This window comes from Centropristis striata, chromosome 8 (assembly GCF_030273125.1).
Source record: "Centropristis striata isolate RG_2023a ecotype Rhode Island chromosome 8, C.striata_1.0, whole genome shotgun sequence".
NCBI classification, from domain to species: Eukaryota; Metazoa; Chordata; class Actinopteri; order Perciformes; family Serranidae; genus Centropristis; species Centropristis striata.
The window spans coordinates 22,225,663-22,246,914 of record NC_081524.1 but is presented as its reverse complement, the minus strand read 5'-3'; the positions used below and the strand labels follow the sequence as shown (position 1 = coordinate 22,246,914).

The 21,252-nt window shown below is 38.7% G+C and overlaps 1 protein-coding gene across 1 annotated transcript in view; it reads left to right on the top strand.

The window, feature by feature from the left end:
- mcl1b (MCL1 apoptosis regulator, BCL2 family member b) overlaps positions 1-19,406 on the top strand; it is a 38,515-nt gene extending 19,109 nt beyond the window's left edge. Inside the window, exon 4 of the mRNA XM_059339704.1 lies at positions 17,694-19,406. Within this exon, the coding sequence (XP_059195687.1) occupies positions 17,694-17,712 (19 nt within the window). The 3' untranslated portion in view covers positions 17,713-19,406. The remainder of the gene's footprint in view (positions 1-17,693) is intronic.
- Positions 19,407-21,252: the final 1,846 nt, after the last annotated feature.

Here is a 21,252-nt window from a genome sequence, read left to right as displayed (position 1 = left end):
GCTGTCGATTCACCCTCAGACAAACATTTGATTTTTAAACTTGTGCTGCAGTTTAGTTTTTAGCCCACGACTTGCACACTTTCCAGTTTGTGTTTTTCACGTAAAGATAAATAAAATCCAAACCTTTTGAAAGGAAACATCCCCAAAATGTGCGTTTCACAAGTTCCGTCTTCTGAGACCCAAACAAAGATGGCAGCCAGATGCTATTTTTATTTGGGGAAAAAAAGGAGCCTCTCTTGTTTTGATTTAAAGAATTTCACAAGTACACAAGCCTTTGAGGCATTTTGGAAATTTTCCCTAAAAACAACAATGGTTAATGTCTTATGATCTGTCACGTGTAATAAGGTTATGAGCAATTATTTCTTGGCCTTGTGCAGTAACTTCCTGGAGGTTGACCATTGGTTGTTGTTGTTGTTATTGAGCTGTAGATGTGCTGATAGGTGGATTTGGTTACCTTTGCATGGTGCCAGGCTGCCTGTTTTGCTCTGTTTATAATCTTTATGCTAAATTAAGCTAACCAGCTGCCGGCTGCAGCTCAATATTTACTGTGCAGACAGTGGTCCCCTCTATCTGCTGGCAGACCTCATGTTTGCAACTGTAACTACATAACCTAGTGCTGCAGCTTCAACACAAACACATCACAGATGCACTTTCAAGTGGTTGATTTGCTGTACAAATGCTACCTGCTGATTTTGTTCCTTTTATATTTAATGGCACAAACAAGCAGCGAAATGCAACCCGCAAGGTTCCCCCCCTGGGCTGCAAACAAGCATACTGTCATGACATTTCCCCCCTTTTATCTCGTAATATTGCAGCTTAATGTTCCTACTAGAACCACAGCAGAAATCAGACAAATGTCTTGAGTGTCTAACATAGAAAATAAACTCCTACGTGACACAGACGCCGGAAATTGGCAGAGTATTTACTGGTTAAAGTACATGTCGGAAATAGGCTATAAACAACAACCTCCCACTCATGACTGCACGTGAGTGGAGTAAACACTCCACACACACACACACACATACAAACACACACACAAAGATTGACATACACTTATGTTCAAGGACACAGAGCGAGAATAGAAATCTTCAGTAGGGGGTGATGTCATTCAGCTCGGCTATTTTAATAATTTATGAGCAGAAACAAGTGTTGAGACTAGACCACCGGAACTGTTCAGACACTTGATACCCAATCATGGGAGTGTAGGGATTTATATATAATTAAAAAACACACAAACCTTGATTTATTACAAATAGTCTGTTTCCCTGTGAGTTCACATCATGTTTTGATCATTTTTTAGCGGTTGGAGTGCAAGTTAGTCCTGTGACCTCAGTTCCTGCTGACTGACAGCAGATTCCTCTGATAAATCTGTGATAAGTTATCTGACCTCTGTGAGAACAAACTGCTGTTCTGAGTCCCTTTGATCTTGAACGTGCTGCATGCTGCTTTTTCATGTTTACTCTGAACTAACAACACACTTTCATATAAATCCACCAACAAAAAGTATCCTTGACACTGTTCTTCATGCTTTTATTTTTTGAGCAATAGGAATTAGAGCCTATTGCATCTGAAACACATAATATCCCTTAAGAATTTCTGTATATTCTGTAATTCTGGACACCATTTCCATTGGTTATGTCAATTATGTATTAACCAAGGAAATTGCTTTTTATTTAAAGGTAGAACTGAAATTGTATGCACTTGAAATTAAGGATATAGTCCCTCACGTCACTGTAAAACTGTTTTTAGCACATGCAGGCAGGGTTGTGGAAGAAGATAGTCTGTGAGGCCAATAAATACATTGCATCTTTTTTTCCAGTAATATCTTCTCAAATAGTTTTTGCCATTTTTAAACTTTGTTGTGCCCTATGGTCATGTCTCGCTTTCACTATTAGATAAAGTTACTTGACAATATGTCCGATACCTTTTCTTAACTTCTCTCACAGGCTACACAGTGGTTTTGTGGCACTTTCACCTTAGAGCAAAAGGTCTTTCCAGGTTCTTCCAGCTTCCTCCCACAGTCCAAAGATGGTTAGCTCTAGCCTGCTATCATTGGTCCACTAGCGCTAGCACGTATCAATCACATTGCAGTTAAACAAATCAAATAAATGAATGATACATGTTTTAGTTGGTCTAAATCACCTGGTCTGGATCACCAGTCACTGATGTAAGCAGTTCGTGGTTCAAGACCAGCAAAGAGTTGGTGCTGTTCTGGAACCAGTTTTCCTAGCCGAAAGCCAGTTCTTTGGCAGTCAAAAAGCGAGGAACTGGTTCAAGATTAGGCACCAGCTCCAAACCGGCTCTGGAACTGGCTTGGTGGAAAAGGGGTATAAATTGTCCATAGGAGTGAATGAGAGCATGAATTGTTGTTTGTCATTGAGTGTCAGCCCTGTGATAGTCTGGAGACCTGTCCAGGGTGCACCCCGCCTCTCGCCCAATGTCAGCTGTGGTACGCGTTTAAGGACAATGAAGGGATGTAACTTATCTGAGAAATTCATACAGTAATTAATGTTGGGAATAGTTATCACAGTCTTGTTGACATCTCATTTTACTTAACAAATGTAAGCAACATGAGTTGATGTAGTGTTGCATTTAAACCATATTTTTAGAGCAGGACCAAATACCTTTAACCCATCTGTCCAACTGGCCTGTCATGGCAAATGGGCTTTCTTTGATATTTTTTTTATGATTTAGATAAATGATGTTTTGTGATCCATTCTTAATTAATTAATTCATATATTCATTATTGTTAATCCGAACTCGGGTTATGGGTGACTGGAGCCAATCCCAGCTGACATTGGGTGAACCCCGACCCCAGACAACAATTCACGCTCTCATTCACTCCTACGGGAGTCACCAATTAAACCTAAGCTGCATGTCTTCGGACTGTGGGAGAAAGCTGGAGGACCCGGAGAGAACCCACGCTGACACAGAGAGAACATGCAAACTCCACACAGAAGAGCTGCAGGATTTTTTAAAAACAGAAATAGAAATTACACCCCCCCAAATCCACTTATGTTATCATGTGTTGTGTTATCTTCTGTGTGATCCACCAAGCCCCCTGAGCCTCCAACCAAAACATCCAGGTCGGACAGTATTACTTGAGAAAACAGGAGTCGACTGAAACTGCATCAGGTTCTGACGATGAAATCCGATAGGCGTGAGACAGACGGATAGGAGCGTTCCTGCGAGAACAGTCTCATGTGACGACATGGTGAAACAAGCACTGATTAATAATAGACAGAAGTGTCCGTTCTCAGGACGGGGACAGCACGTGATCCAGGACACCCCCTGAAGGTCAAGGAGGAGACGTCTTTATGTCCACAAACATCTCTCTCTTTATTGACACACTGTCACCACATATATTTTCTAATATTTACCTGTTTATACGTGTGCTATTTCTTCCCTTGTTTGTTTTTTTACACAAAGAACGACTGACATGAGTTTTTGTAGGCAAATATTGTATTTGTTGAAGTGCAGAAAGCTAATATTTAGGAGCACTTTACAGCTTTAGGCAGGAAACTCATGACACCTGTATTTCCGTGACTGAGAGAATCTCTGGAAAAGATAGATAGATATCTAATTTACAAAAATGTATTCAAGTAATCAAATTAATAGGCAACTTTTACATATAGATGGACTGTATTTAAATCATGTTGGAGGCTGAAATATGGTTTAGATATATCAGTCTGGATATAAAATACAGAAAACAATTTGTTTTCCAATTACTTGTCCGACCAACCATCCAAAGAGATTCAGTTATTTATATATATAAAACATAGAAAAGTAGCATATCTTCACAATTAACATGCTGGAACCAGCAAATAGCTGAGAGCAGATATTCTCTCCCTCTGCTGAAAGCCTTGAAATCCAACCAGAGAAAGGACATGGGGCAGTGTGCTGGACCTGCAGGTGTGATGACAAACATCAGGTGTCTGTGTCACATGCAAGTGCACATGAACTGCGTTGGGTTTGTTCAGCGGTCCAAGGTGTTTTCAGGCTTCACCAGCCCCTGTTACCCCTGTGAGTCCAGAAAAACAAGAGCTTAGCGTGAAGGAATGCAGAGAGCCCTTCACTGGACCCTGAAGGGGCTCTGCAGAGGAACAGTGTTGTGTTTCTCTGGACGAGTTTCAGTATGCACTCTTAAAAGTATGCTTTCTCTCGAGCAAGCTCTGGTTTGCTACTGCAACTTCATAAAAGGATTATAGAAGTTACCTGATACTCCTTTGAAGAGAGGAGGCAGAATAAATGACATAAAGCAGATTTTAAACATGTTCAGTCTCTGAATCTGCTAAGAAATCTGCTACCAAAATGATGGAAGAGCAACACTTTTCTTGCACATGACCTAATATTCGAGGGATGCAAATGATTCTTCCTTTAGCATGTTTTCTGCATCTGCTGTTTTGTTAGTTTTGTGGTTGGAGGGTTTAACACTCATCTGAGCTGCATAGAAATCATGTCTGAAGCACAAGGTATGCGCCCCAGGCTGCTAACATGTAAATACAACCCACTGTTTTTGTTTACCAAACATGTCTTGTTTTTCTAAGGTATTACATTTTCTTAAGTTTCACTCATTTCCTTATCGTGGCCTCGGGTCACATCCAGAAAAGCATGTTTTTCTGACAGCTTTCCTGTAAGACTTTGTGCTTTATCAGCCCCCACAGAAAAAAAATTCCCTGCTTTACCTTCAAAAAAATCTCACACCTTCAGTGTTTTTGAGTGAAATACTGGCCAACTTGTGCCTCCCACACACACACACACACACACACACACATCTGACTTAATTAAAGGCCCTGACGCTGGATTCTGTAGACTGGGGAAATACGTGTCTGTTTAGAAAATGTGAGGCTGCGTTTGGCTGTCTCCCCGCATTCTTTCACTATCCTCGCCCACGCTCTTAAAGAAACAGTGCTTAAGTTTCATGTTGTGGTTTTATCGGCACTCCTACACAAGTTTCAGCCTTGCTGATAAGAGCGGAGCGGAAGTGTTAAAGTGATATTCCACACAAAATTAATCTTTTAAATATGATACACTTATCAGCACCAGGCTGTTTGTATCAATAACTAGCCTTCTGATTGGAATCCTTCACAATAAAAGCGTTATCTCTCCAAGACCTCTTACTTTCACCCATGGAGAACGCAGTTTGTGTCCCATGTGTAAACAATGTGAATTGAACATCACTGAACTCCCGTGCCTCACGTTTTGTGCATCATGTTTGTACATCACTGTCACTTCCATCACGTCTTCCTCATAACTACTTCACTTCTGGCATTGACCTACATTCATTTACTGTCTAAACTGAGGCTTTTTGCCCTAAACCTAGGTCAGTGGTTTCGTAGCCTAAATTCAATGAAAATGCAGCCTTTTTTTACAACCGCGAATAGCACACACGCCATTTTACATGTTCTATTTTTCAAACGCTCTGCTCTGTATCACGAACCGCAAAAAGCTCATATAGGTCATTATGGATGGTATTGACAAATGACCTATGATGTCATATAGGTTAAGATCTTGTTGCAGGCACATACAGTATATCGCCTATGGTTAATTGATTAGTACTCATTTCTATGGTAAACAGTCAACATGAGCACATGTTCAGTTTGTTCATCCATAAAATTACATTGCTGCCATAGCCTGGCAACCAGTCAAATCTACCGAGATCATGTTTTATTTGAATCAAGATTCTGTTACTGTTTTGTCTATTTCTCTCCTCAAATGTTTTCAGAAGCACATTTTAGCAACTGTTGTAGCTGATATATGGGAAAGTTTGTAGCGAGACCACTGTGTTTACCTGCTTAAAAAAGGGCCAAATACTGCCACTAGTTCCATGTGTCACTAAGTGCTACTTCACATGCTTTGGGTCACGTTTTGGTGCTCTCATTGGTTGTCGGGTCTATTCCGAGGCATTCTGCTCTGCATGTGTTGTTAAGAACTCAGCTTGGAAATAAAAAATGAGCTGATGTTCCGGACTAATATGCATTTGGTCTGGATGCTGTAATGTGTGCAAACCAATCGACACGCCTGCTTGTGAACAGGACAGGGTTGTGCATGGTCATTTCAGTAGTGGGATAGTGGTGAAGGAGATTTGTTTTTTAATTGATTATCTGTTGTTATTGCTATGAATTTCACTTTCAACACAGTTTTCGACCTCCCCAAAGAAACAAAGATGTTTACAACATGATTCAAGCCCACAGGGATGAATGTTGTTTTTCGGTAAAAAATAAAAAAAACCTCATGATTCACCTTTGTCCCAGCTGAGTCAGATGATGTTCATGTGAAATTAAATTTGCTTACAGTAATTAAAATTCCTCTATCTTGCACTGTCACGTTATCTAGTTGGATCAGTCTGATTCAGTCATTGAACTTTGTACAGACTCCCCTCTCACAAATCAGATTGGCCAACTATGGAGCATCCGGCTGACATGCAGTTTGCACATGAAACAGATGACTTCATGAATAAATGACGTTTCAGTCAGCTGTGTGGTCAGACTTTTCTGCTGGTGTAGAGCTTCATGTTCCACTTGTCTCCACGAAAAGCTCACCTTGACGCTTCTCGTTTCATTTCAGTTTAATTTCTCTTCCTTTTTTCTGCTGGCCCTGCGTTCTAATTGGATAGCCAGAAATGAATGGAAAGTGTGTTCCTGTGATTGTCCCATTATTGCACGCTTCCTGTTTTCTGACCTTTCCTCCCTATTGTCATAATCATCTGTTCTTCTAAGCCCACGTCAGCACCAGCGTGTGGCCTATTTCCAAACTGACCACATGTTCCTGTCTCCCCCCTACTTCACATATAAGCTGTGAAACCTTGATGTCATTTATAGTCTGTCCTCTGCAGCGGCTGTTTGCTCGCTCTTGGTCCTCTTTTTTTTCCCATCTCGTCTATCAGCTGACTGTGTTTGCTTCCTCCTAAAGCAAATTTACTCTGTGATGTATTTAAAAGCCAAGTCACAAGAGCAGGCTTGTCTTTGGCAAAGTCATATACCTGTAAACGCATGTTGGCCCACAGCTCCCTCTTTCATTGACCCTGTTTCATCTTTGAGCTCTAGAAACAGAACTTTTTTTGCACTTTTTCTCATCAAATTTTTGAACAGTATCTCCCAAAGCGAACTGCAAAACTTTGTGATAAAGAGTGGAGCAGTGAGGCTGTGTTTAGGGAAGATTAGGATACAGGCTGGTGGCACTTGAGTGAGTCAGTGATATCCTGGGAACATTGGGTACTAATCTAACTCACATAAACCAATATGTGTGGACTACTGCGACTAGATTTCCCAGAGATTGTGTGTTTGTTTGGAGGCTATTTGGGGCCTGTATGGTCAAACAGGAATAGCAAGAGCTTTTACAATGGCTACGATTCATTAAAGCCTTTCAGCCTTGGCCTTTGTCCCTGCTTTGAATAGCGAGGTAGACTTTGAAGGCTGAAAAAGACAATTGAAAGCCAACCTAGCAGCTGCTGGCAACGTAACTGCCGTTAGCGTCTCTCAAGTCAAGATCCAACCTGCTCTCTTCATTAGAGTCATCCAGAGCTTGGTTTTTCCAGTTTTCCTTTTGTTTTGGGTAAACAGGAAGGTGTGTGTGTATGTGCTTGTGCTTGTGCTTGTGCTTGTGCTTGTGCGTGTGTGTGAGTGAGTGTGTGTGCGCAGTAACTCTGTACAACATGAGGCAACAGCCGGTTTGCTGCAGAGCCCCAGTCAGAGTTATTCCCACACATTTCTAAAGAAATTAAGCTCTTAAGCAAGACAGCACAGTGGAGATAAACAGAGTCAGCTGACAAAGAGAGAACACATAGCACACGTCCTGCAGCAGCTCCAGCACTGTTTACCTCCAGGATTAAGTTCACCTACAAATCTACAATAATACAAACATTCACAAGTATGTCAGGGTTGTTGATTGCATAGATTCAAATACGCAAGGGAGGAATTAGTATCATACTTCTACTCTACTACACTCCAGAGGAAAATATGTTGTTTTTAGCACATTTATTTGACAGCTCTAAATTCTAGTTTCCTTACAGCTTGGCCCACTAAAAAAAAGGCCAAAAGTTTCACCTAGTGCTACTGCCTTACTTCCTGGCACAAAATCTTGTGAGGCACACAGTAAACCCTGACGCACTCCAAATTTAAAGCCCCCAAAAGAAATACCCCAACACCACAAAAAGCTGGGGTGCCATACCTGATAGTTTCATCTGCATGTTTCCAAAATATAAAATAAAGTATATGCTTATAAAAACACTTGCTTTTGTGCAGCTGTGCGTAGTTGGGGCTCCATGCCTTGTTTTAGGTGTCCGAGTTGTTTTTTCCCTTCTAAACTCTTCATATGGTTCCACTGAAATCATTGTGCAAGACCCAAAGAAGTACAATAAAAAAGCAAGTACAAATTATGAACAGACATGTGTGGAACAGAAGGTTATTTGTACTCCTTTCAAACCCCATTAATCATCTCATGACCCCTCAGTTTTATCTTGTGACCATTTGAGGGGCCCCGCCCTTATGTTGAGAACTAATGGACTAAAAGTAGTAAATACAAATTACTGCAGGCTTCGCCAAGGCCTCGCCATATTTCATACTGTTCACAAAGGTGGAAATGTATTAGTTTATCTGCCCTGTGATTCCACTCCCGAATTGTGTTGGGTTCTTGTATGGCACATGCTTTTCACTTCCACCAAGTTTCAAATTGGGCCAGTAGTTTTCCTGTAATCCTTCTGACAAACAAACAAACAAACAAACCTGAATGAAAACGTGACCTCGTAGCGGAGGTGTTCATGCCAGATAGAATCAGGTTTCGGTCACATTTCACTGCAGTACAAAAAAACAACCTTTACTTTGATACTTTGAGTACTTTTAGTTACAAATACTTTAGTACTTTTACTTAAGTATGATTTTAAATGCAGAACTTTAACTTGTAACGGTGTATTTTGAAGATATTGGGACTTTAACTAGGATCTCAGTACATGTGTCACCCCTGCAAATATGTCTCCGGGCATTTACGTGAGTGTGTTCATGTGTGTGTGTGTTTGTGTGTGATTGGTTACAACAGTGGTGGGAACACAGCTGACAGGAATGTTTCCCACAGTCTGGGTCCATGCTGGTGTCTTATCGCTTACAATTTGAGGAAGTGAGTCATCTTTCAGTTTGGCTCGACCAGTTTATTCAATCCAGTTCATCACCAGGACATTGTAAAAGCCACTATATATTTTTAGAATATATGTAAGAAATAATAATTTTGCATACATGCACATAACATTTTTCTTGTTGGATTTTATTTTATTTTATTCTTTTTTTTTCTTTTACAACAGATTTTCATTTAAACCCAGGTATTTCTTTGCAACATTATAAGTATTCATGACTTAATAAGCAACAAACACAGTTAAAGTTTGAAACAATGTTATATTTTTCAGATTTCACTGTCAAAATGGAAACAATTACTCACTAAAGACCATCTTCTATTGATGGGAACTCTGAGAAATAAGTTTCTTAATATGTTTTTTTTTTTTTTTCTTTAATGACTCCGTTCTGCATTTAAAACTTTTGCAGCCTTGGTTTTTCATATATTTTTTTATTATTATTCCGACTACTGAAGCAACTTTCAAGTAAGTCCTTCATAACCACATCAGTTCGGTTCAACACTTGCTCATCGTTTCTTCACACTGCTTCGTCTGGCACCTCTTGGGAAACCGTGTCTTCACGAGACTACAGACTTCAGGCTGCACTTGTGGGTGCAACTTAACAGTCCAACCAGTAAATGTCGTCAGCAAATGTTTCCACAACAGTCTTTCCCTCCATCAGAGAGAAACAAAACCTCCTCTGTCTCCATCGCTAACAGCCATTTGGTTTGTGCTGAATATTGATCCCTCACTGGCTCATATCCGACCGCAACATCCTGTTTTGGCAGCAAATAAATAACTAAGGAAGCCTTCAACAACGTATTAACAATGATTCAATTTAAAGTCGGACACAAAGTATTCTTTGGAAGTCACGTTGCACTGAGAATAAGATGTAATCTGATCTTTTGCAAAATTTTTTTAACCCATTTAATTGGGGCAGCAGCTTTAACACTGCCATGGCCTCAGACTTGGAGTTGTTGATTCCCTACCACTTCACACATAGCTGCAAACCAGCAGGGTGCCTGTTGGAGGTCACAGTAACAGAACTACATCATCAGCATAAAGACATGCAGAACTGCACATGCTCCTCAGTTACACCGACAGATTCTGTACTCGGAAACCACAAATAAAAGTTGGGACACCCCTGGCTGAGCCCAACACTCACTGCTTGCCTTCCTTGCCAATATGGACACAGCTTTTGGCGCAGTTCTACAAGGACCAAATGACTCTTATCAAAATCCCTGGCACCCCATGTTCATATGTCAACTTCAACAAAGCACCCCAGAGGACATAGTAAGGAGAAGCTGGAGAAACTCCACCAGAAGAGGTGGCATGCTAACCTGCTGTGCGAGAATCTTCAGTACCTTCTTAACCTGAGCCTGCCCCAACACAATTCGACAGCAAGCTTGCAACAAGCTCCAGCACAAAGTCCCTCTGTGTGAAATGAATGAAGCTGCTTTCAAGTTCTTTTGTAAATCATCAAGACGCTTTGACAGAAACAATAATTTTGAAATATAAAGTCTACTCGTTGCATTGAGGGGCTAAACACCACACAACCCTGCAGCAGATGGCTGCATCGCGTGATCTCATGTGAACGCAGCCTCATGCTGTAGATAAGAAAGGACAGAGCACACTCTACTTACTGAAAGTCTTGAATGTGTGAAACAAGATGTTGCAGATGTTGTTTGGAAATACAATTTTCTTGGAACTACCCTGAAGCTGTTATAGGTGGTATAGGTGGTGGAGAAGGGAAAAGTTGCACAAACTGTTATGCATCATGGAAAACACCTCACATCCTCTTTACAATCTCCTGATCAAACAGTAAGAGACTGGTCCAGATCTGGTGTGGGAAAGACCGAGACGGGAGTCCCTTCTTACCAACTGCCATCTCCATGTAGAACCACTTCCCTCTGTGTCAGGACTTCCCCTCAATAAATTGATCCATAACCTCACTGTAACTTTACAGAATATATTTAATTTTGCACCATTGACACTGTGTTCACTTGACTCATGAAGATATGTACAATACAAATCACCCACTTAATACAAATCACCCACATATTTAAGTTATTAGTAGTAGTATTTTATAGTATTTTTTGCTCTTAGCTTTTGGTAAAATATCCCGCTGGCCTTCTGTGTCTCATCTATTTGTTGGCTGAACAGCATGACTCAATAATGATACGTATAATATGTAATGCAAAATGTATGTAAAATGTATGCAAAAGTATGCAAAACGACAAAACAATATTTTGAGTTTTTTAAAAAGCAACAAAACCAGAACTGAAAAGCATGCTTTTCATGCATCCTTTAAATGTGTAAATATGCATTATTTACGTCCAAAATATGTGAATTTAGAGGAGAATCAGGTCAGCTCTGCACTTCACACTGCACACTGCATCTGTTGGACTGTTGAAGAGCGTTGGGGCGGAGCGCCTGGCTGGTTAGTGGCCCATATCAGCTGGTGTTTTTCGGTGCTGTGGAAAGTACCTAAATGTTTGCCTTCAGTTAGAGAAACCTGTGAACAGAAAACTGCAACCAGGATAGAATCGCTGACCTATTCTGACTCTATTGCTGATACATTTGACTGAATGCTACTGAGAACGCTGCAGCTGTGGCCTCATAACTTTTCTGTGTCGGGTGTTTATTTTTTTATCAGAGGTGTGTCTCTTACTGTAAGTCAGTATGATAAAAGAAGAATAAAAGGGAGGGATGTGTAAAAGAGTTACACTGATAATAATCAAAGGCTATAAAAAGGAACATTGTTTTTAGCTTGTCTTGTGTTTTCAATGTGTCTCCATATTTGTTGACAGGGGCTTGCTGCTTTGGTGTTTCCACAGTGGACTTCCCAAAAAATCACATGCCAATCAATGTACTGTAACATGACGTAGACTTCCTTTGATTTTCTGTTTTTGTGGTTGGAAAAATCCCAAACTTACCACAACGTACCACTTCCAGTCAATCAGAAGATTTCCCCGTGAGAAAGAACCAAGACCACTCAGCATCACTGTAATCCCACACCTAAAAATCCTCCATTCTGTAACACTTTGGAAATGTATATTAGGAGCTGTTTCTGCCCAAAAATTAGCCTGTAGAGTTAAAGATGCAAGGAAACAAGCTAGCATCTGCAGAACTTTTCAGCAAAGGCTGATCGATGCACCAACATGTCATTATATTTAGGACCCCATAACAAGGTTGTTCATCCATCCATTATCTTTAACCGATTATCCGCACTCGGGTCGCGGGTAGAACTGGAGCCTATCCCAGCTGGCATTGGGCGAGAGGTGGGTACACCCTGGACAGATCGCCAGACTATCGCAGGGCTGACACATAGAGACAGACAATCACGCTCTCATTCACACCTACGGGCAATTTAGAGTCACCAATTAAATCTAAGCGCATGTTTTTGGACTGTGGGAGGAAACCGGAGTACCCGGTAAGAACCCACGCTGCCACGGGGAGAACATGCAAACTCTACACAGAAGAACCACAGGCTGTGTGATTCTGTTTTCATAGCAATGTATTTCAAGTTAAATTGATTGACTTCATGTTGCTAAAATAAAGCAAATATAATCTTGAAAGTGAAACTACCCACTGTGTGTAAATTATAATAAATCAGTGTCTTCCTGAAACATCTACTTATCTCTGCCAAAGAGGTGATGTTGGTGTTTCGGTTTGTTTGTCAGCAGGATTGTGGGAAAACTACCGGCCCAGTTTTCATGAAACTTTGTGGAAGGCTGTGGCAAGCAAAAACACAAACAAAACATTCATATTCAAGTTTTTCCTTTCATTAACGTTGTGAGACAGGACATTGGCCTGGAGGTCTGGAGTGCCCCTCCTAATCATTTTAAGTCCTTATAAGGCACTGTAGGCAGTCTGACGAGAGAAAATAATCATGATTATATCAGTCCTCACTCACTATGATTAATATCAAGGTTTGCAAGAGGCACTTCGTTTAAACCCCCATGTTGTGTCACTGCAGCTGTCGGTGCAGCAGAGCCCAACAGCTGAGAGGATCAAGGCTCTGAAAAGCTCGATGACAACATGCACTCTAAATAAAGGGCTCACATTGTGAGTAATTGGGATTGCACAACAAGTTAAAGACCACTTGTGTGAATTATTGGCTGTCATCTCATATCCCTTTAACCTATATTTAGATGGTGAAGGCTTTTGCTGAGTTCATCTGCTTTTGTCTGGCTGTTTTTTTTCTTTCTTGGGTTCACATTTAGCTCACACTGCAAATACAGTCGACTGCTGGTCGCAGAGCAGCTCTTCGGCGTTAGCGTATTCTCATGAAGGGGTTAATATAATTTCCTACACCAACATTTGCAGTGCAATTTGTATAACATATAAAATATTACAAATGACGAGCAATGCTGTATTTTCAACGTCACAATCAACATTTTTAGACACAAACGCTAAAAAAAAAAAGAAGTTTAGGCACCAAAACCACTATTCTAAGGATAAGAAAAGACAACAGGATTAGACTTAAAAATCTTACTTGTGGACACACACTAGCGCTCAAAAGTTTGGGGTCACCCAGAAAATGCTTCCATGTTTTCCATGAAAACAAACTGTTTTATTCATGAAATTAGTTACAAAATTAATCTAAAATACAATAAAGTTTAAAACATTGACATGGGTCGAAATAATCATTTTAACCTGTACAAATCTCCAACTTTACCTCTAGATACTCAACCAGCCTGAGGAAGGATCATTTTATTGCTTCTCAAATCAGCACAAAACAGTTTCAGCTGAGCTAACATAATGCTCAGGTGTTTTAATGATCAATTAGCCTTTCAACACTATAAATGTGGATTAACACAATGTGCCACTGGAACACAAGTGATGGTTGCTGACAATATATAATAGATATTTCATAAGAAAATCAGCTGTTTCCAGCTTTAATAATGTCTACACTGTATGTCTGTTATTTTAATTTTAAAAAATTGTGCTTTTCTTTCAAAAATAAGGACATTCCTTTAGTGACCCCAAACTTTTGAGCAGTAGTGTAACTTCCAACAATGGGACACAAACACCAGTCTCCCAGTTGAAAGAGGTCGCTGGTTTGCCCCACCACCATCACTCCTACCTCCCAGAGAGCCGACTTATGTGACTTTTAACATTACTTTGCTTCATAACCAGTCCATATTTCATGGATTTCTACATATTCCAGTGATTTTTCTATTCATAGAAAATGTGGTCATCCTAGACAGGCATGTTTTTTTTGTTATGATCTTTTCCTACTTTAACTACATAGATTTTGTGTCTAAACTTAGTTTTGGAAGTTCATTTTGGAAGGCATTCACAATTTTTTGCCAGTTTATAAAAGCCAGCTTGGAAAACGTAAGGACAAGTAAACTGTTGTTGAGTTTGTTCGACTACTGGACCATGACTGAAAGAATCAGGCTTGCTGCATGGTTTTGTGCCAGGCTCCAGAGAAATGAGTATACCTGCAAACCACCGCGGTCTGCAGCCTTGCTTAATGTCCACCACTCCTTGTTGATTGGCTTATTGATCTGTGCTACCCTCATCAAATGCAGCTATTCTTGCTTTATTCTTCTACAGTGGCCTGTGTGCTGCTCTACAGCGCCCGCCACAATAGCTACTCCTGCAGGGGCAAGAACTCTAGTCTGCTCACATTAGTTGCTGTGCACACACAGCCACAGAGGATGTGGCATGTGCGTTGTAATGTGGACCCTGTTGAGTGTGCACGTGTGTCTCCAGAATTAACCCATTCTTGTTTTCTAATAAGCGATTCAAACATGCACAGTATGATGTCCTCTGGTATGCAACACATGAAGCCAAGCTGCACTGGATGCAGGTTCATTTGAGTGTCACTGCATTTGTCATGAATTCTGCCACGTATCATGCCAGAGTAACGAGATAGAGTCTCACCTGTCTGGGTGTGCCCGCTGTATTGATTACAGATACAAGTTCAAATCAAAGGTACATTTGAACTTGTATGTGCATTCATGCATAGAATGTCAACTCATTATAAGGAAATGCAATCTTTCAATCTTTGTGTGTTGTTTTGATTCCATGTAGCTCAGTTTTTCTAAGCATATTCTTTGGAACGGCTCCTCATAACAACCGCACACACCTTCCTGCACACACCCCTCAGTGCAATCGTTGGAAGAACATTTCGAGAACATGACCACGCCAAGTGCAATTTGGCTGTGGTACAATATATCCACAGAGCTGTAAAGACAAGAACAGATTAAACAGTGAAGAAGTGATGGCTGTGTTGATTTACAGTCATGTGTGCAGCACACCCACACCATGCAGAGAAGCTGACAAAACAAAAGTGTATTTTACATACTGTAGGCTGAGTCGACAGTCAGGGTTGGTGCTTCAGACCCGGATGTTTACAGGCCTGCTCGGCTTCATAACTGATTGGCAGCAGTGTTGTGGGAGTTTTTTTTTTTTTTACCTTGGTTGCACCAAAATAGGTGCCAATATTTTAAATGAAAACACATGACCTCTTATCTGCTTGCAGCAGTTGGTGAATCATTTATTTTTTTTAAAACAAACTGCATATTTAAAGTGGAATGAGGCCACAATTCTTGCGAAAACAGCTAGCCAAATAGATGAAATGATAACGCTGGAATAATTGTCAATAGGCAACTTTTACAGCCATCATTTAAAGGTGCAGTTTGTAAGATATGGCCAGATTTTTAGTTTAAAACATTTTAAAAATGAAATAACAAAATCAACAGAATGTGAAGAACTTTATGTTAAAGACACTAGTGCAGTGCCCGTAGGAAGTATGTATTCGTACATTACATGCCACACTACAACGTCTGCAACTCCATAAAACACTTACTTTTCATAAGGTACGCACATCATCCAGCACATACACATTGAACATTGATATTTGCTGAAAACTATTTGAATATTATTGGAAAATCGAACGTTGTAGCACACTTTAAAACTCCGAAAGATAGGTAGGCTAAACAGACTTACAGATGAGATGAGTCAGGGTGGAAATCCAGAGTGAATTGTGTTACTGACCAGGTGTAGGCCTATCACACAATGGGGCGGAGCTCCCCTAAAAGGGGGCGGAGCTCTCCTAAAAGGCGTCTGATCGGAAACAGTGCAATGCCGCAACATGTTCTACGTAAATAATGATATTTTGAAAAATGAATTAAAAAATCCTACAAATCGAGGATGCGCGCACACACACACACATACACGCACGCTTCTTGCTTTTATAGATAGATAGATGTATTGAGCTGCAGAGATGTTTGCTGAAATTAGCATGCTAACCAGCTAGCCGTCTTGTCTAGTAATATCACTTGTGTCGAGAGGTGATAGTGATTCTACGTAGCGTCCAGTCTGCCCTCAGAGAGGACAAAGAGGTAGACACAGCCACACTGTTACTTGCACAGCACAGTTGGCTGCTGAATCTGATTATTCTTATTTTGTATTCAAGCAGTAATGTATAGTTCTGCAGAGTTCCTGGTTGATGGATGAAAATTGCAGTGGTGGAATGTAACTGAGTACATTTACTCAAGTATTGTACTTAAGTACAATTTTGAGGTACTTGTACTTTACTTGAATATTTCCATTTTCTGTAACTTTATACTTTTACTCCACTACATTTTAATGGCAAATATTGTACTTTTTACTCCACTACATTCAGCTTACAGCTTTAGTTACTTTTCAGGTCGAGATTTAACATAAAAACATGATCAATTTAAAGTGATTTGACATTTTTATAAGTTAAACTAGGGCTGGGCCATATATCGATATAAAAAATATATCGATATATTTTTAAATATGATATGGAATTAGACCATATCGCATATATCAATATAGTTAAAAAAATGTACTTTATATATAAATGCTGCCCTTACTAGGGTTTGTCATATTTAGTTATTTTGTAATGTTTGTTATTCTTTTATCATATAAATATATTTATTTCAGAAAAAGATTGGCCTATTTAATTTCATAGGCTTTTTTTATTTAAGATATTTTTTTATTTAAATGTGCACTTTATGGAGCTTCAATTTTAAAAATGGGTACTGCTGTTGTTATACAGTATTTATGTTCACTTAAATAAACGGTTTCAGTAAAACTACTTGTGACATGTCATATTTGGCTTCGACTGAACATTTGCTCTCACTTTGTGATAAAAATATCGGGATATGTATCGTATATTTATCTTCAGCCTAAATATATAGGATATGACTTTTGGTCCATATCGCCCAGCCCTAAATTACACCACATAAAAGTATATGAAGTAGTTAAAATCAGCCCTACCATGACGTCAGTAAAATGCTCCTTACATAAATGCATCAATAACAGAAATTTGACAGCAATTATTATATTTGGGATACATATAACATAATAGCATAACGAGTTCTTTTACTTTTGATACTTTAAGTACATTTTGATGCTGAAACTTTTGTACTTAAGTTAGTTTTGAATGCAGGACTTTTACTAGTAGTGGAGTAATTTCACAGTGTGATGTTCATACTTTTACTTAAGTAAGGGATCTGAATAGTTTTTCCATCACTGGAAGATTGTTTGCTTTACAGTTTTTGCAGAGGAAAAATCTTTTCTGATTACCTCTATTTTCTTACTTTTGCAGTCACTGTGATGTCATGTGAGGACCAGGGATCGCCGATGCTCCCCACTCCAATCAAACCTGTACCTGGAAGGATGTTCTTCAGGCCAAAAAACTCACAAAGACTGTCTTAATCCTGTTCTCCCAGCTCCTGATTGAACACTGTGATTCCTGGTATTATCCATTTAACAGAATGAAGCCCTCTTCCAAAACTCTGCATCAGATGGCACAAGTACTTTATTACATTTATTGCACAGATTTTTCTTTGAGTAAAATTTACATGCACTTTAATATCACTTTTTTTCCCCTCAGTCACTTACCTACATTCTCTACTGTTGTGCACCTGTTCGATTATTTGTGGTTAAAGCTCCAATTCACAAAAATTACAAAAAAAGCCTTACAGTACATGCAAATTGTCTTGAAATATATGTCTCTTAAGATTCCTGCCTCCACCCTAATACAGTACAGCATTGAAAAATTACATTTATTGTCAACTATTTTCATTGGAACTTTTTTTTTTACAGAAGAAGTAATCCCAACCAAATTTGATCTCAGTAAATCAGTAATTGTATGAGGAAATTTATGTTAAAGTTTATAATTTTTGGATGCTCTGAGCTGGAAAAAAAAAATAATCCACTGAGCTTCGTTGTATTCGTCTGACAGCAGAAGTTTTAGAGACGAAGATCTCAAAACCTCAGCATATAAAACTAAAGCATGGCTCATTATAAGCAGAGGTGAGCACAGGGAGACAGAGAAAAATTGCTACGATAAATTTGGGGATCAAAATTGGTGACATTATTTTCATGACGTGGTTTGTTAATCTCTACGTCCAGTTATTGTTTTACTGCCACGTTTTTGTGCCTGCACTTTATATTCAATAACACGATAATTGTCCTTTTACACTTACACAGAGACTCATTCATGCAAACGTATTATTTTCACTATGCTTATTGACATGTTGTATATGGTTGATGATTAAGGCCATGTGAAAATGTTTTTGTTTATTTATTTTTGATATTCTCAAAGAGTCCGAGTGCGGAGATTAAAGTAAAAAATTCTATCTCTAAATTCAGAAGTTGTACTTTTAAAAATGATCCTATTAGAATATGTAATTTTTTTATTGTCCGAACATAAAGTTTTAATTTTTTCTCAAGTCTCAATTTATTTTAAATCAGAATTCTCAGCCGATTTTGTTTTGTTTAATTAGTATGTTTAATCGACAGCTCTGTTTAACTGAGTTTCTCCACAAAAAATAATGAAAAGGCATCACTTTAAATCTTATGTTTAGAGTTATGCTCATAAGCTTCTCTGATATGTCTTCATTTGGCCCTAATGATCTTCCATATTTTGTTTATTTGTAGAAAGCAGATTTCATTTTATTGAACAAAAAGTAAGCTTTAAGGCAGTTCTATCACTGTATGGAAATGCTTCACTGTTTGCACTTTACTAAATATGTTATGGTTGTATTATCCTGCAACTAATGTGAAAATAAGGATTTCATTTCACAATGTTTTTCTTTTTTTTGCGAGAGAGAGAGAGAGAAACCTGATGTTTAAAATGTATGGAAGAGAGTTAACTATAAACTCTAAAATGTATATTTTAAAATTATTTATACATATGACAGACTGCATAATTTGAGTTTGAGGTGGAATATGTGATTTATTTTTTTGTGAGTATAAGTATAGCACAATGTATCCTATGCTTTTTTTTATTTTTTTGGTAAAACAGTTTCCAACACTTGGTTCACATTTTGTGCCTTAAATTTCACATATGTGTAGGTGGATGTCTCATTTTTGGAAAGAAACTTGAGCTCTTTGTTCTCATGGATGTATCTATACAAATGCAAATAAGGTTTAACACTGACTTTAACACCATCCACCATGTTGTTCACTCCTTAAAAAAAACTCCTTTAAATCCATCCTTACATCCCCGAGCTATGATTTGGGAATCAAACGTCATGCCCAGAAGCTTTTTCTTTTTCTTCTGATGCTTTCAATAGGAGGCAGAGCTTGTGGGCGGGTGTGTTTTTTTGTTTTTTTGTTTTTTTTCCCTCTCTACAGTTGTTGGATGTCTCTGGGGAGTCTGCTGGATTATGGAGGGGATTTCTGTTGGATTTCAGTGAAATAAAGACTGTTTTTTTTAACCGTCTCTCCTGTTGCATCAACCAATCACAAAGCCCGCAGCCATGACGTATCCTTAAGTGGTGTTTATATGCGTTTTTAACATTAGACATCTCAGACTGTAAGCTGAGTATAATAGAGCGTTGCATCATCCCAGTGGAATCACACTTCTGTGAGGGAATAAGCCTTTTAAAACAGTGCTGGCCTACTTTGCTATCTAAATGAACAGTGTTACACAACCTATAGGGCGGTATGTTCTGTGACGAGACAGAGAGAGACAGATGGTGCCACCAGCTGATGACGAGATGGAGGGCAAAGTGATAAACTGACATCAGTTAGAGGCATGGTGCATGCATGGAAGGTTAAAGTAAAGCAGCAGAGGAGGTAAAATAGTTTTATGGAGAGAAACTTTTGAGATTTAAGAGCTGTAATAAGTCTGAGCTGACATCAGCATGCCAACATGACAAACTGTGTCCTCATCAAGGTTTTTATAGTTAACGAAAACTAACAAAATAACGAAAGCTAGAATTTAGAAAACATTTTCGTTAACTGAAAAAAAAGAGTTTTTAAAAAAATAACTAAATCTGTATTATTTGGTTACAAAACTAACTAAAATGATAGTGAAAATGTGCTTAGTTTTTGTCAGCTTTTTTTATACGTTAACCTTTTTGTTTGATATGAAATCTATTTCATTCATCTGGTTTTATGACTTAATAAACTTATTGGGGCTGGGATGGATAAGGCAAGATAAAGGCAACATTTATTGTGACTTTTGTGAATCTGGCACCCAACAAACACCCCATTGCAAAAAACTAAAACTAATAAAAACTAAACAAAACTAAGCATTTTCCCAAAAAATAATAAAAACAAATTAAAACTAGCAAACTCACTCTAAAAACTAATTAAACTAATTAAAACTAACTGAATTTCAAAACAAAAATTCACAAAACTAAAACTAATGAAAAATCTAAAACTATTATAACCTTGGTCCTAATACAACCGTTATTATGATATCTTATCAAATGTATAAAGAGTTGTGAAACTATTTTAACTAACAAAAAAAAATAAGGTTGTTTTTGGGGTTAAAATAATTCATTTTTACTGTTCGTAGCTATATGACTGTTTTCTAGTCGAAGTCAGGGGTTTTCCTAGTTGACATTTCCAACTGAAGATCTCAAAATGTCCCAGGTGCATGATGCCAAATGTAAACAATAAATGGTTGAGCGTGTAAAAATGATGTTCTCAGCTCTGCAGCCTCTTATATATTTGATCATATATAGGCCTAAACTAAACAGTAGAGGAAAAACAGTACATGAGCTAACAGATGCCATTATACATTTTAATTTGACAGCACTATTATATGCACAACAGGTTTTGCTATGATAGTATCTGTTATTTTAATTATATACAGGAAACTTTAAGCTTCTTTCAAAGTCCAGTGTTTAACCAATATATCCATGTTG